This window comes from Chiloscyllium punctatum, chromosome 37 (genome assembly GCF_047496795.1).
Source record: "Chiloscyllium punctatum isolate Juve2018m chromosome 37, sChiPun1.3, whole genome shotgun sequence".
NCBI lineage: Eukaryota > Metazoa > Chordata > Chondrichthyes > Orectolobiformes > Hemiscylliidae > Chiloscyllium > Chiloscyllium punctatum.
The window spans coordinates 21,938,429-21,954,876 of NC_092775.1; the positions used below are offsets into that span (position 1 = coordinate 21,938,429).

The following is a 16,448-nucleotide window of genomic DNA, read 5'->3' on the forward strand; positions in this document are numbered from 1 at the left end:
TGAATTGAGATCAATATGCTGTTCCACTTTCTTGACTTATTATAGATGCTACATTGCATTCAAAACCTCTGAAGCTATGTCTTGGTAGTGTAATTATCTCTCAATTGATTCATGCAAACCATTCAGATACTTAGCTGGTAGATCTTAAAAAGCAGTTTTAGCAAATTCTCTCGGCTATCTTCAGATTTGTCCTTTCAGAACTGTTCTGTCACTGGACTCAAAATATTTACTCTGTTTTCTGTGTACAGATGCTGCAAGATCTGCTGTGTTTCCCCAGCACACTGAGTTCTTGTTTCAGATTTCCAGCGCCCACAGTTCTTTATGTTTATTTTAGTATAATTATCGAATCTGGTTTCCACTCTCTAACCCTATTGGTAAGTAACTTGAGGTCCTGTGGAGGAGCCATGTCTTGCCATTTGAAATTATGAATGAATTAATCTGTACTCTTAATTCAATTCAAAGGTTTGTCTAGTATTTAATAAATTCCCCACTTTGCTCACTTCAGATTATTGAATATTTCAAAAGTAACTTGAAATTGGTATGCATAAATTATGAAGTTTGATGTCAATTTGTGTTTAAAATGCTTAGGGATCCTCGATCTCTGGATATTTCACAAACTGCAGTAGAATTCCTCAATTTATTTTTTTTAAATATCATGGGTTCCCTAATGTACAAACACTTAACAATTAAATCCAAGAACTTGGATGTACACGTTCTAGTTCTATTCAAAGGCTGAAAGAATAAATTAAGCACTGTCAGCTGCAATGTTTCTCTTTATTATTCATTCAGGGAATTTGGGTGTTGCTGGTTTAAATTTTCTTTCCTAATTGCACTTGAGAAGGTGGTAATGAGCTGCCTGCTTGATCCACTGCAGTCTATTTTGGTATAAATAGTGCTGTCACGATTTTGATCCAGCAATGCTGAAGGAACAGCAATATACTTCCAAATCAGCATGGAGAGAAACTTGAAAGTGGTGATGTTTCCATGTTTCTGCTGCCCTTGTCCTTCTAGATGTTGGTGTTTGTGGGTTTGAAAGGTGTATTCTGAGGAATCTTGGTAAATGTCTGTAGTACATCTAGTAGATGGTGTACAGTGCTGCTGCTGAGCATTGTCGGAGGGAGTAAATGTTTACAGTTGTCATTGTGATGCTAATCAACTTGGTTGCTTTATCCTGGATGTTGTCAAGCTTCTTATGTGCCCTCATCCAGGCAAGTGGGAACTATTCCATCACATTCCTGACTTGTGCATTGTGGAGCCTTCCACATCCATCAAAGTTTCACCTGCACATCCACCAAAGTCATTTATTGTATCCGTTGCTCCCGATGTGGTCTCCTCTACATTGGGGAGACTGGAAGCCTCCTCACAGAGCACTTCAGGGAACATCTCCGGGACACCCGCACCAATCAACCCCACCTCCCCGTGGCCTAACATTTCAACTCCCCTGCCCACTCTGCTGAGGACATGAAGGTCCTGGGCCTTCCTCACCACCGTTCCCTCACCACCCGACACCTGGAGGAAGAACGCCTCATCTTCCGCCTCGGAACACTTCAACCCCAGGGCAACAATGTGGACTTCACCTCCCCCCATCTTACCCCTGTTCCAACCTTCCAGTTCAGCACTGTCCCAATGACCTGTCCTTCCTGCCAATCTCTCTTCCCACCTATCCGCTCCACCCTCCCTTCTGGCGTATCACCTCCATCCCCACCCCCATTCACCTATTATATTCTTTGCTACCTTCTCCCCAACTCCTCAGATGCTGCCTGACTTGCTGTGCTTTTCCAGCACCACTCTGATCTAAACTCATTGTAGATGGTGGGCAGGCTTTGGGAGTCAGGGGTAAGTTACATGCTGCAAGGTTCCTAGCCTCTGACCTGCTCTTGTAGTGACTATATTTATGTAGTCACTAATAACCTACAGGCTGTTGATTGTTGGGGATTTCGCAATGATAATGTCATTGAGAGCAATGGAGAAATGGTTAGTTTTTCTCTCCTCTCTCACAATTGTCCCATTTCTAATCAACCTGAAGTTAACCTCACTGTGGTTAGTTCTCCCAGCTAAATGCGTGATAGAAAAGCATGATTTTTAAAATATATTTTATGCAGACCAGCCACCCTGTAAAGGAGACTTGTCCATGTTTTCTTATTTAATGAATGGACATGAGAAGTACAATATCAATATAAGCTGCAAACCTTTAACGTTTCAAGCGTTTGAAATATAACTGAGAAATTTATTTTGACACTAACAAATATAGGTTCAATATATTTGTATATCATCCCTTAGCCTCAATTTTAATCTTGAATATATAGCTACTCAAAATAATGGTTAATTTATTTGCTAATATTGTGACTTACTGGATATACCTACAAAAGATACAAACAAACTGAAGTGTAAAAATAACACAAATATAAAATACCTATTATGCCTAATTTCAAATTTCTGATTGCCATTTTACTTTGGTACTAGGTATATTTACATTCTTATCTATATAGTTAGGAAATAGTGTATATTTCTGCAAGTAAATCACCAGTCTTCATCACAGGGTGTCTGTAACCACTTCACCCATTTTCAAAATAGTGCTGGAAAATTAATTGGCTTTATTCCACTCAGTTGAGTATGACATATAACATCTTTTTAAAATGTATTCTACACCTATTAAGAATTTACAAATAGGCCTGAATTTAATGAGATCAGTGTTCCATTAAGTACTCAACTAATGGCAAAGATACAATATAAATAAATCTGGGATTAAAGAAAAGGATAAAAATTGGATATAACTCTGTTTACAGGAGCAACTTGCAGTTTGATAGTCAGGACATAATCGGTTTCATCCAGCAGCACGCATTGCCATGTAAATTCCCAGCATTGTAAATGCACATGGAGACCTTAATGTTAATGTTGAAATTAAAATCTCCACACATAGGTGTCTGCCAGGGCCACCTAAAGAGGGGAGTCGAGACTGTGGTGCTGAAAAAACACAGCAGGTCGGACAGCATCCGAGAAGCAGGAGAATCAACATTTCGGGCATAATCCCTTCACCTAAAAAGAGAACCCAATCAAACATCCAAATTGGCTCCTGACCCCCTACTTTGCTAGATTGATTATCACTGCACTTGTTAAAAATATAAAATGGAAGAGAAATATTCAATTTATTTCCCCACAGTATAATAGTGTTGGATTATTAATTGCTGCAAGACATTAATGCAGGTGTACAAAAAATGTCAATAGATTTTCAGCAACACTTTACCATTGCTGATTGGTTTCATCATGGTGCAAGATCTGAAATATCTTCAGTTACATACAGTCACATAACATTAAATGCACAGATATTTTGTATAAATATTGAAAGTTATAATGCATGAGTCTCATGTGACAAAAGTATTTTAGAAAGCATAACGATATGCTCAGATAAATTGAAGGAGAAAATATTTATTGACTTAAATTCAAAATTGAAGTATTTATCAGAATCTTGAGCTGTGTTTCATGTGGTAAAGTATTTTTTCTCTCCTACTTTAATTAGCCTTTGTCCAGTGTTTTCTGATTATAAACGATTGTTGTACCGTTGACATCAATTACTGACCACCACAGCTGCAAACTGTTGTCACTCAACAGACTACAATAAAACTATTCATTTCTAAAGCTTTAGTTAGCTTGACAGAAGAGTAGTGGTCTACAAAAAGAACAGTGTTATTCTTGGCTAACTTTTTAACCTTTTGTTATATTGCTCACTATTGTTAGTTTTTCCCTGATGTTATCAGCAAACCAATTTTGTGACGCTGTGCTAACAGTTGAATAAATAAGGACACTAAGTAAATCGCTCATTCAAAGAACTGGTGCAGATAAGATGGCTAAATAGCCTCCTCCTGTATTATAATAATTCTGCAGTTCTGTGAAATGATCAATAACATGCTATAAATGGGAAAGTAAAGACCATTGAGTCATAAAAGTGCACACAATTCGTTTAGTTTTTCAGCATATTTCTTTAGCTTTAAACTATGATAGTAGCACAACATATTTTTAAAAAGTGAAAAAACAGATTTTAAATAGGCTTAAGATTTATTTCCAAAAATACAAAGTAGATGGTCAATGACACCTTTTAAAAATGTTTATTCTAAACACATGGCAAAGATTACTTAAGACAACTAAAAATTAACTTTTTCAGAAAGCATAGTCTGATTCTTTCTAAATGTTTCTGTGCAAATGAATTACAGTTTCTTTTTAAAATACCTAAATTTTAAAATAATTTTGTGTGATGAGCTGAAATAGCTTTTGCAAGCAGGTGTTTGTAAATGGAAAAATAAATTTAGATGTCAAGCAGAATATTAATTTAATTTTGCAGCACTACATATGTGGTGTTTAACTATTTATCAAATTGCACAAATTATACTATGTGTAATTATACCAGTAAGTTGAGGGTCAAGAGTGTGTCCTGCTGAATTAACATTCCCACTAAAATATGCACAATCTATTGTAATTCACTGAACCATTAGTTAACTTGTAAATTAATTTACTGAATTATATTTAAATTCATTGGCAATTAAAACCAAATGATGGTAGCAGAGTGATGGCATTTGTATCTATTGCACTTTTTCAGTTGTATTTTCATAATTTGAGTTTACAAATTTCATCATTAACCGTGCCAAAGTAACAGTGCTCAACATAAGATATTTACGTACAAAATCTGTTGGTTTTTCTGGTGTGGATTTCCCTTTTCGGCTGTCAATTTAAATCTGACCCCGAGTCAAAGAGATCTTGGAATATTAATATCATGAACCAGAGTAACCAAATAATCACTTTGAAGTACAAACCTGCAAGTAATAAGTGTAGTTTTCAATGTAACTTTTTAATCATGATTTGGAGATGCCGGTGTTGGACTAGAGTGTACAAAGTTAAAAATCACACAACACCAGGCTATAGTCCAACAGGTTTAATTGGAAGCACAGTAGATTTCAGAGCGACGCTCCTTCATCAGGTGGTAGTGAAGGGCTCAATCCTAACACACAGAATTTATAGCAAAAATTTACAGTGTGATGTAACTGAAATTATACATTGAAAAATTGATTGTCTGTTAAGCCATTCATCTGTTAGATTACCATGATAGTTTCACTTCTTTCATGTTTATAAATTCTGTGTTAGGATTGAGCCCTCCACTATCACCTGATGAAGGAGCGTCGCTCTGAAAGCTAGTGTGCTTCTAATTAAACGTGTTGGACTATAACCTGGTGTTGTGTGATTTTTAACTTTTTAATGATTGCAATCTTTTTTGAGATTAACATTGAGACTAAAATATGCTAAAACTACATCAAAAAATGAAAGTTTGTATGTATTTTAATCCTAATTTTAATCAAGCAGATGGAGCATAATGTAGGAAAATATGTTTTTCCCCCTGTTTGGCACTATATTATTTAAATAGAAAGAAATTGCTGAATTTGGTGGTACAAATGCATCTGAGAGTTCTAGTATATGAATCATAAATAGTTGGTTCAGAAAATGACTAGGAAGATAAATGGAATGTTGACTTTTAATGTTGGGAATTGGAATTTAAAAGTTAGAAAGTTTTACTACAGCGGTTTTGACTGTCAGTAAAATCATAAATGGAGTGCTGTGTACAGTTTTGCTGTACCTGACGAAGGAGCAGCACTCCGAAAGCTAGTGCTTCCAATTAAACCTGTTGGACTATAGCCTGATGTTGCGTGATTTTAACTTTGTACAGTTTTGCTGTCCTTATTTGAAAGAAAAATTATAATTGTACTAGAAACAGTTCTGTGACGAAACACTTGACTCAGTCCTGAGGTTAAGGGATTATGACGAAAGATTGAACAGGTGTATTCATATCCAATGGAGTCTAGAAGAGTGAGTGGCAATCTTGTTGAAACATATAAGGCATTGAAGGAACTTGTGAGTATAAATGCTGGGAAGGTGTGTTTGCTGTTGAGGGAGAGACTAGAGTTGGGGCTCACCATTTACAAATAAGAGGTCTTCTTTTAAAAACTGAAGTGAGACATTGTTTTTTCTCAAAGGGTTGTTAGTCGGAACACTTTTCCTGAGAAAGGAATACAGGCTGGGTTATTGAAGACAGAGTTAAATAAGTAAATCTACAAATAAGATTCGGGTCACAGGGATCAAATAAGGAAGTGGAATTGAGATCACTGCCAGTTCATAATAATGACCTTATTAAATGGCAACACTTTCGAAGAGCCGAATGGCCTACCTGTTTTCCTAAATTCTATGTTCCTAAAATATTATTTATTCCACAGATATAACATTATTCTTTTCAAAGCCATTGAGGCTGTTTAGTAATTTTAATGGTCTTAGTACACCGCTAGAAGTCCAGTTACATTTCTTTCAACATGGTATGACATTTTCAAGGATCTTTACAGCAAGGTTATTAGTTTACAAGTGGGACTTCCCAGTGATTTCTACTTGATTGCTGTCTGGAGGGGTCTTCAACCACATGCTTCTCTGGTGATGTGGAGATTCATGGACTACAATTTCCGGTTGTTCATCTGCAGACTCCGGAAGTTACAGTCAGTGCAGAGGAGCCATGACAAAAAATAGTGACGGTTCTGCCGTGGTTATTGCAGCACTGAGGCTGTGAAGTATCCCTTAGTAAAAATGAGCATTGGAGAAATAAAAAAATTGCATTGTATTTATAGATATTTGTTATGAGTTAGTTATCCAGAAATGTATCTATTTCTAATTTTTTATAAGTATAAAAGAGACTTCTTTTAAATGTCTGCAAAGCAAAGGCCAGTTTGCAAGTTATTGATAGACAGTAGACAATGAAGATGATAAATATTTTATAAAGCTTTTGTAACCCATGTAAATATTATATTAAAAGTTCTGGAAGGGTTGCTTATAATTTTTTCAAATGTATGATTAGAGCATATTCAGGGAATATGGAAAACTGAATTTCAAGCTAAAAAGTGGATATGGAAACAATGAGCATTTATGTTATTGTTAGCATTTAAAATTTCTGAAGTTACCACAACAGACAACATTGCTTAAGACATTTCAAACCTTCAGAATAGCTTGGATCTTGATTTTAATTTTGGAGATTGATTTTAACCAAATTAAATAGGTGAACTAAAACATTGACTCTTGGGTTAAGTGGCTTTTCACCTTAACTGGAGATAATATTTAGTTTAGATAACATCCTAATACATAACAATACCTTCAATATATTAATTTCTCTCTCTCTCTTCCTTTGCTGCCTTGGATACAGTAAAGGTATATAGCTTCTCACTATGTTGCTGTTCAAAATCACATCACAACTGTGTAAGGGATAAAGAACAATCAGTTGAAATGCATATCCATGCCTGAGTTGTTCTTTTAGCACAAAGTAAACCCAAGTGCCACATGTACACTGCTAGTTCATTCTTGGTTATCAATTACTATGCTGTACCAAGATAACTGCAACACAGTTGCTGACTTCACAGCAAGCTGTGCTGATACAACAGCACAATTAATATTATTGGTGTAAAGTAAAAGTTATGTTCCAATATCCTGATGTGTGAATATCCACACTAGCCTACTGTTATCAGAGAAGTATTTTATAACCTATCACAGAGTTGTGCAAGTATTTTTCATGATGCTACCAGTAAAGTTTTGGTCATATATTGGAACAAAACAAGTTGCCCATTTGCTATGCACTCACACTATGTGCTCACTTGTTCGTAAAGTGTTTCTATTTAAAGTGATTTGACTTATAATTGTGCTTTTATACAATTGGAAGTTGGCTTGCCTAAAATGAGAAGTGGACTTTGAGCTTTAAATGGAAGGGTTTATAGTGGAATAGATAGACATGCAAGTACTGTATACTGCTAATGCCAATGTAATATAATGTTCACGTTCTCCGTATTTAATATATTTAAATAAAAAAGTTGAGTATCACATTTTACTAGTGTGTGTGTGTGTGTGTGTGTAGTTCATAATCTTAACTTCTACTCTTATTAGGTTGTTCTGCATTTTTGTGCCTTCCTTTCTGATAAGTGGCACTGCATACACTTCTGTAGCCCTGGGGGTTAGTGTTCCGCTATGGTTAAACATAGAGGTAACTTGCAGCATTCGAATACAGATACAACCTACTTGTTCATTTTGTTCTTTATTCAGCTCAGGTATGCTGGTTAACAAGTTAAAATCCAGAAATCCAATTAAAATGCTGTGAGGACATTGTTAAAAGTCACACAATACCACGTTATAGTCCAACAGTTTTAATTGGAAGCAATAGCTTTTGGAGCGCTGCTGGTGGTTGTGGAGTATAGCATCGTAAGACACAGAATTTATAGCTAAAGTTTTGCTATAAACCTTTGCTATCAGTTCTGTGTCTTACAAACTTATACGCCACAACCACCCAATGAAGGAGTAGCACCCCAAACGCTAGTGCTTCCAAGTAAACCTGTTGGCCTATAACCTGGTGTTGTGTGATTTTTAACTTTGTCCAGCACCAGCATCTCCAAATCATGTGGACATCAGTCTTCAGAAATTTGAGACAACAGGTTCCTATCATTGTCAGTGGGCCATCTAGTATTATGATTGCAAAAGAGAAAATGCTGGAAAATCTCAGCAGGTCTGGCAGCATCTGTAAGGAGAGAAAAGACCTGACGTTTCGAGTCTAAAATGTCAGCTCTTTTCTCTCCTTACAGATGCTGCCAGACCTGCTGAGATTTTCCAGCATTTTCTCTTTTGGTTTCAGATTCCAGCATCCGCAGTAATTTGCTTTTATCTAATATTATGATTGCATTGGTGTAGCAGTTTTTCTGACTTATTTTAACTGATTTCTTCTTGATTTGCCCAGGAGGGTTACTTGGTTTCAGTTGACATGATTATAACTAATTACATTTTGATTACACCTCCTTCTCATTAGCATGTTCAATGTCCATTCAACTTTTAAATTCATCCCGTTACAACCAGACCCTTGGCAAGGTTTCCCAATTTGCCACAGTTCCAGACAGGATACCGACAGAGCTGTCCCCTTGGTTGGTCACAGCAAGACAGTTTAAAGAATAAATCTCCTCATCATGGATACTTTTCTCCCAGACCAAATGATTTTTTTTTAGAAGGAACTAATTTAACCAGGTTTGAGTTAACAAAAGAGATTAGAAGTTTAAAAATAGATCAGTCTCTGAATGTTTCTCGAATACTGAACAGCAGAAGTTTGCTGCTGTCACAGTGACAGTTCTCAGTAACATTGTGCAACTACCATAGTCAGTCATTTGAGATTCTTGACTTTGTAGCTTGATTGAAATTTTTTGGTCTTGGTTCTTTTAGCCAGTAACACTTACAGCTGGAAAGTCTTTTCAACTTCCTGTACTTTCAATCCAGCAGTGTTAAATAGCTAGTAAAAACTGAAAGAACTGCAGATGCTATAAATGCAAAACAAAAACAGAAGTTGCTGGAAAGGCTGAGCAAATCTGCCAGCATCTGTGAAGAGAAATCAGAGTTAACGTTTCAGGTCCAGTGACCCTTCCTCAGTTGTTGTTGGCGCTAAATAGCTGTTCTCAAGCCTGTACCCTTCCCGGCACACTAGCCCACACACAAAGGTGACACAGATCATGGTTGAAGCTCATTTATCCAGCCCTTTTTTTGCATATCTCTGGAAGGTAATACAAAGGCATGCCTTCAGGAAACAGTCCTCTGCTGAGAGACATTTGGGCAGTCTTAATTTAAAAGGCATCCAGATGAATAGGAAGGGTTTAGAGGGATATGGGGCAAATGCTGGCAAATAGGACTAGATTAATTTAGAATATCTGGTCAGCATGACAAGTTGGACCAAAGGGTCTGTTTCCGTGCTGTACCTCTCTATGACCTCTCCTGGGTAGTCGTTATGTTTGAAGTTTCCCTAACGCTGATATTTCAGAAGTTCACTTCAGAGGACATATGTGGCAGATAGCTAAGCCAATTTAAGGTCATGAATCCAATCCATATTCTAGTTATGTAGCTGCTGTTACCTCAGTTATGTCTTTCTCACCTTATAAAGGAGGGATATGTGTTGGGATATGGTGTGCAGAATTGATTTTGGATGATGTGGTTATCACAGTTAAATAGCTTGCCTGTGAGATTAAGTTTGAGCATTAGAGTATTATGAAATATGCAAGGTGATTGAGAAGAAGTTTTAATGTGAGGTGTGAGTCACATTTGATAGAATTGTTGCTGAATGAGAGTTGTACTTCTCTGTCACTTCTCGTCACCACCCACCATATCAAAGCACTTTACAGCCAATTAATTATTTTTTGAATAGCAACTATTATAATGGAAGATGAATAGCAACGTACTTGTGGCCAGATAATCAGGTTTCTCTGATGTCATTTGAAGAGTAATAATTAGCCAGGGCATTGACCAGCCATATCGGGCCTCAGTTTAAGATCTCATCGAAAAAATGGCAAATCCAACACTGCGGCTTTCCCTTACAACAACACTGGAGATTCAGCTTTGAGGAGAGAAAGAGATGTGGCATTGCATCCAGGTCTCCAAAGCTTTAACTTGTATTGAATATGACATGATATCTAGTACCACTTGCCAAGTTTAATAACATCCTTCCTATAGAAGGGCGACCAGAACTGTATACATTTTCTAAATGTGGCTTCACCAATATCCTGTACAGCCACAAAATGACATCCCAACTCTTATATGTTCTAACCAATGAAGGCAAGCATGCCAAACACCTTCTTCACCATTCTGTCTATCTGCGACTCCACTTTCAAAGAAATATGAACCTACATCTCTAGGTCTCTTTGTGCAGCAACGTTCCCCAGCACTCTGCCACTAACTGTAGAAGTCTTGCCTTGGTTTGCCTTACCAAAATGCAACACCTCACAATTATCTAAATTAAACTCCATCTGGTACTCCTCAACTCATTGGCCCATCTGATAAAAGACCTGTTGTAATCTGAGATATTCTTCTTCACTGTCCACTACACCACTTATTTTGGTGTCATCTGCAAACTTACTAACCATATTTCTGATATTCAATCAAAATCATTAATATAGGGTCATAGAGATATACAGAACAGAAACTTGTCCATGCCAACCAGATATCCTAAATAAATTTAAATAACAAAAAACAGTGGACCCCCTTGTGGCACACCACTGGTTAGAGGCCTCCAATCTGAAAAGCAACCCTCTACCACCACCCTCTGTCACCTACCTTCAAAGCAATTTTGTATCCAATTGGCTAGCTCTCCCAGGATCTCATGTGATGTGACCTTTCTGATTGGTCTATCATGCAGAACCTTGTTGAACACTTCACTGAACTCTATATAGAGCATCGCCCACTGTTCTGCTTTCATTAATCTTCTTTGTCACGTCTTCAAAAACCTCAAATTAGTGAGACACGATTTCCTAAGAACAAAGCCATGTTGACTACCACTAATCTGTTCTTGCTTTTCCAAACATATGTAAATTCTGTCCCTCAGAATCCCCTCCAACAGCTTACCTACCACTGACGTAAGGCTCACCATTCTATAGTTCCCTTTTGATAGGACCCGCATCCTTGCATATTTAGTTCCCAACCCTAATTCCCCTTGCAGCCACATCTGTGATTCTCACAACTTCATAACTGCCAATTTCAATCTGAGAAGTTCATCTATCTTGTTTTACACACTGTGTGCATTTAAGTACAAAACCCTCAATCACACATTGACCACCACCATAGTTGTCTCCTCATCTGCTGTGCCTGAAGTTAGATTCCTGGCCCTGCCCTTTGTATACTCTTGGTCCTATTACTTGTTCTGGAAACTTTAATAACCTTTCCTCAGGACAATACCTCCCCATCCTGCACCAAATCTCTTTAACTAATTTAGAGTCCTTGTGACCACTCTATTTAGCCTTTCCCCTAGGATCCTGGTCCCAGGTCGGTTCAGGAGGAGCTCATCCCAACAGTACACTTTCCTCCTGTCCCAATACTGATGTCAGTGACCTATAAAATGGAACCCTTCTTCCCCCTTTGCATTTCCTTCCTTAATTTTCTTATCTCTGTGCCAATTTGCATGTGGCTTGTATAACAAGCCAATGGTTGGAACTCTTGAGATCCTGTGTATTTAAAAATCCTCTAATTCCCCAAACAAGACTATTTACCCATATTCTTGGTGCTAGTGTGGGCTACAACAACTGAATCATCACCCACCACTCCAATATCCTTTCAAGTCAGCTTGAGATGTCCCTTACCTTGGTACCAGGCAGGCAACACATCAGGCGGGACTCTCAATCCAGCCCTCAAAGGCTGTAGCTATAATTATAGAATCCTCTACCACTAACATTGTTTTTTCCGCTTTAATGGTCTCCTGCACCATAGTGCAGTGGTGAGTTTGCCCACCCTCCCAACAGACCTTTTTCTCATCCACAGAGATCAAATACCTCATACCTGTTCAGCAAGGTCAAGAGCTGAGGCTCATCCAACGCTTAATTCCGAATCTCTCTACTTATCTCTCTTGTAGTCACACCCTCCTGTCCCTGATCACTGGCCAAATTTGAAATGCTAACCTACACAGTGAGTACCGCCTGAAACACTGCATGCAGGTAAATCTCCCCCTTCCCGATGTGCCACAGTATTCAAAATTCTGAGATTCTCAGTCACCAACACTTGCAGTAGAAGTGGTCGCTATGAACCACAACGGGGTCCACCAGCTCCCACAGCTTTAGGTATAACTCATTACCTGGCCTCCGTCATCAAACTAATTAAATTTATTCTGTATTTTTAAATTTCCTACTGGACTTTAGTCTTTACATTTGTAAAATACATTGCCAATTTACCTTTAATCTGAAAATAATTTAGAATAGGTATTCAGATTAGCAAAATAAAATCCAAAGAACTATGGATGCTGGAAATCAGAAATAGGAATTGCTTGAGAAACTCAGCAGGTCTGGCACATCTGTGGAGAGAAAGTAGAGTTAATATCTTGGGTACAGTGACCCTTCTTCAAAACAGTTCCCAACATAATATGAGCTGACTTTGAGCCTGTTCCAGCTGCTGACATTGCCAATGCAAAATCGCACTTTAGCACTCCAGGAAACACAAATAATATTCTAATGTTGATTTATGAGCTTTTTCTCTGAGCTGCAGTTTCATGTGTATTTTCATGACGAGGAAGGCGGTATTGTTCAGGTCTCTAGAGAAAATGATATTGAAGGCCACAGTAATACAATCTGAACATGACCTGTGCATTATGATGCAGACTGTGTGATTGATATATATTTTTAATAATACTTATTCTATAAGTTTGGAGTTTTGCTTTGTGAGTCAGTAACATAAGGGTTTTCTGTGTTGTTAGTGGTAATAATGAATGTTTATGTATTTATGTAGTCATGGTGATTTCTTTTAAAGCTTTTGAGGTTACGGGTTAGAATTAATGGATTTTTGTTTACATTGGTAGGGTTTTATAAACAAACAAAATATACCAGCTCCAATTTAGGAGGTCAGGAATGTTTTTAGGTTCAAGGGGAACAACATTGCTTAGAGAGAGGAGGTTTTTATTTAATTTTACTTGTGTTTTGGGCAGTATTATGAAGTCCTTCAATGAAGATGCTTGTATAAGCCAATGCTCCTGAGAAGATGAAGATGTAGTGAAACTCTATTTTAGAGCAAAGAGTTAATGATATTCCCAGACCAGAAATGTTTGGGAAAAACTCTGAAGAGGTTACATAAAGCTAAGCATGTTTAAGCCCAGGTGTATAATAACAACAAGAAAAAGCTGTCAACAATGCCAGTCTATAAGTTAAATTTATAAGTGACATGAGTCTGTCAGAATATTAGAGGCAATGTCTAGGTTGAGAGTACTGTATGAGTGGTGTTTTGGGGCACTGTACAAAATGTGTTTTGGGTACCATTCAAAAGCTGTTATTTCCTTTCAATTTATAAAGGAATGTTTAGGGATTAGCACGATTATACTTTTACTGTGTGCTTAAAACGTTTGAATTTGTGTAATAGAAAGTTTGGTTTATTCTATTTTATCTTCATTTCTTTTGTTAATACACTTCTGTTTGAATGTTAAATTGAAATCTGCATCATTGCATACTTATGTTTCAGTGGCAGGCCACTTTATTAAAATCAAAACAAAACAAAACAAAATATGACCTGTTAAGTCAATTTTCAGTCTGGAATCTGAATTATCGAATGATAGCATCAGGTGTGATCATAATAACATTTAAAGGAATGACACCAACTTTACATAGGGGTCCTTGCTAGTCAAAATAATAAATTGTGGTCAGCCTGATATTAATTGCCTCATGCACGAGTCACTCACTAAGGGAATTAAAATTTGGAACTTGGATGGTGGGAAAGGTCAGAAAGGTGGATGAGGGTCAGGTGCTCAAAGAAGGGGCAAGTATGAGAGAAGTAACTGAAGATGCCAAGGTAGCTGGTGACACTTTGGAAAATTGGGTGGTAGAAATCATAGTCACAGAATAGGCCAACCAAGTCTCAACCAGTGCCACAATAAGAAATTATTCATTTACAGTCAGATCATGGAGAACCAGAGCCTTGCTTCCAGTTGAGGAGAAATTGTTAAAAGCTCCGTAGAGTGAAAATGGTCCAGTAGGGATCAAAAACTGGGTTTTAATACCACGTGTCAGGTAGTTGAATAGGAGTAATCCAGTAGATAATACAATAGCCATGGAAAAACACGATAAAGATTAAGGGCACAGTGCATTAATAAGCTAATGAAACTCAACAAGGGATCATGCAGATTTATGAGTAGAACAGGAGAGACAGCAATATAAAGTTGAAAAGTCAGTGAGAGAAGCAAGAGAAAATGACTAGTATGTGAGTGGAAGAAAGGTTCTTTTCCATGTTGTGCAGGAATGATTTTGATCATGATAACTCATAACTTCTGAAAACAGTTGGCTGGACCATCCTATTTGAATATATAGATCCTGTGGAGAATTAAGAATGTTAAGGGAGAATTATCAAATACAGGATATTTCTAAAATATTGCAAGATTAATAGGATTTGGGAGCAAATGTGAACAAATCGTTGATGGAGATTTGGCAGGTTCAGAAATTGGTTAACTGTAATTTTCATGGGATGCATTCGAATGCTATGTTAGAAGTTTATTTGAATACTTTCACAATGTCAAACAAACAAATAGTCAATCCTTGGAAGATTTTAAGAGTACCTTTGAGACCAGCATGTAGCTCTAACTAATGTCTAATTTGTATGTATGCCAGTGATGTATTGGGCAACTAAACTGGACAAATACTGTAAATCTTTTACCTGCATTCACTTTCAGATAAATATGATTGCATTAAGTAGTCTGAAACTTGAGTGAAAACACTTGAACCTAAACATTTGCTCCCAAGGCAGGAGAGCCGAGTAAGGAAAATTCCTGGCTTCACAAACCTGACTCAGAAGAAAGATGGCTGGATTTTTGTTTGGGGGTGGCAGGAAGGCTATTAGCTGGAATTAGGTTGGCATCCTTATAAAGACTTCAGAGGATGTCAAAACAATTGTTGAGAGTTGGGCTGGGCCAAGAAAATGACTTATCACTTAGTTGCAACTGTTTTAAAAAAAACACAAGAAAATAGACCTTCAGCATCATTCCCCAACCTTCATACACAGTCCCTATTGCCCAGACATGTCAGCTTATTCCCTCCCCCCCCCACCACCACCATTCACTTCCATGTCCCCTCTTACCCTCCATGCCAATCTACGGCCTTCAATGGCCTCAAGCTCTCAACAACAAACTTTACACCTTTGCTCATTTGCAATTGCTCATTATATATGCACCATGTCAACTCAAGACAGCCCTTGCCTCCTATTCACCAGCCTTTTCCCTTAATGTTTTCCAAATCGACTCACTTATTATCAATCAGGGGTCATGTTGAGATGAAATTAAAGTTCTTAAGTCTATTAATGAGATAAGAATTTGTTTTAAAACAAACACTCATTAATAAAGGCCCATTTAATGTCCTCAATGTCCTTTGATGACTTAATGTCTTATAAACATAAGTATTTGTATCCATGGCCCAACTTCAAAGACTTTATAAGTAGTTGGAGCTGTCAACCTGGACTGACAAAGTCCCAGAGTGTTCATGAAAGGTTGTGAAATCAATCATGCTGCTCAAATCTTTTAATGACAACCTTCTGGTTTACGTCAACAGAATAAAGTATCTCCGGGTGCTCCGGTTTCCTCCCACAGTCCAAAGATGTGCAGATCAGGTGAATTGGCCATGTTAAATTGCCCGTAGTGTTAGGTAAAGGGGTAAATATAGGGGAATGGGTGGGTTGCACTTTGGCGAGTCAGTGTGGACTTGTTGGGCCGAAGGGCCTGTTTCCACACTGTAAGTAATCTCATCTAATCTAATCTACAGCCAAAGTACAAATTTGATTTTTTTTCTCTAAAACCAGACAGTTTTCTAAAAAACATTCAAAGGCCAAGAAGTTTAAATTCCTTGACAATTTGACAGTTCTCTTGACTGTTAGATTTTTCCATTGACTTTGACAGCTCCAATCCTACT

The 16,448-nt window shown here is 37.5% G+C and overlaps 1 protein-coding gene across 5 annotated transcripts in view; it reads left to right on the top strand.

The window, feature by feature from the left end:
• Positions 1-7,879, top strand: part of slco4a1 (solute carrier organic anion transporter family, member 4A1) — a 143,011-nt gene extending 135,132 nt beyond the window's left edge. For 4 of the 5 annotated variants that reach the window (XM_072556433.1, XM_072556432.1, XM_072556434.1 and 1 more), the window contains one exon: positions 249-4,927. In XM_072556433.1, the coding sequence (XP_072412534.1) occupies positions 249-428 (180 nt within the window). In that variant the 3' untranslated portion in view covers positions 429-4,927. Of the gene's footprint in view, positions 1-248; positions 4,928-7,222 lie in introns of those variants that run through there. The other variant, XM_072556438.1, reaches the window with a different exon arrangement.
• Positions 7,880-16,448: the final 8,569 nt, after the last annotated feature.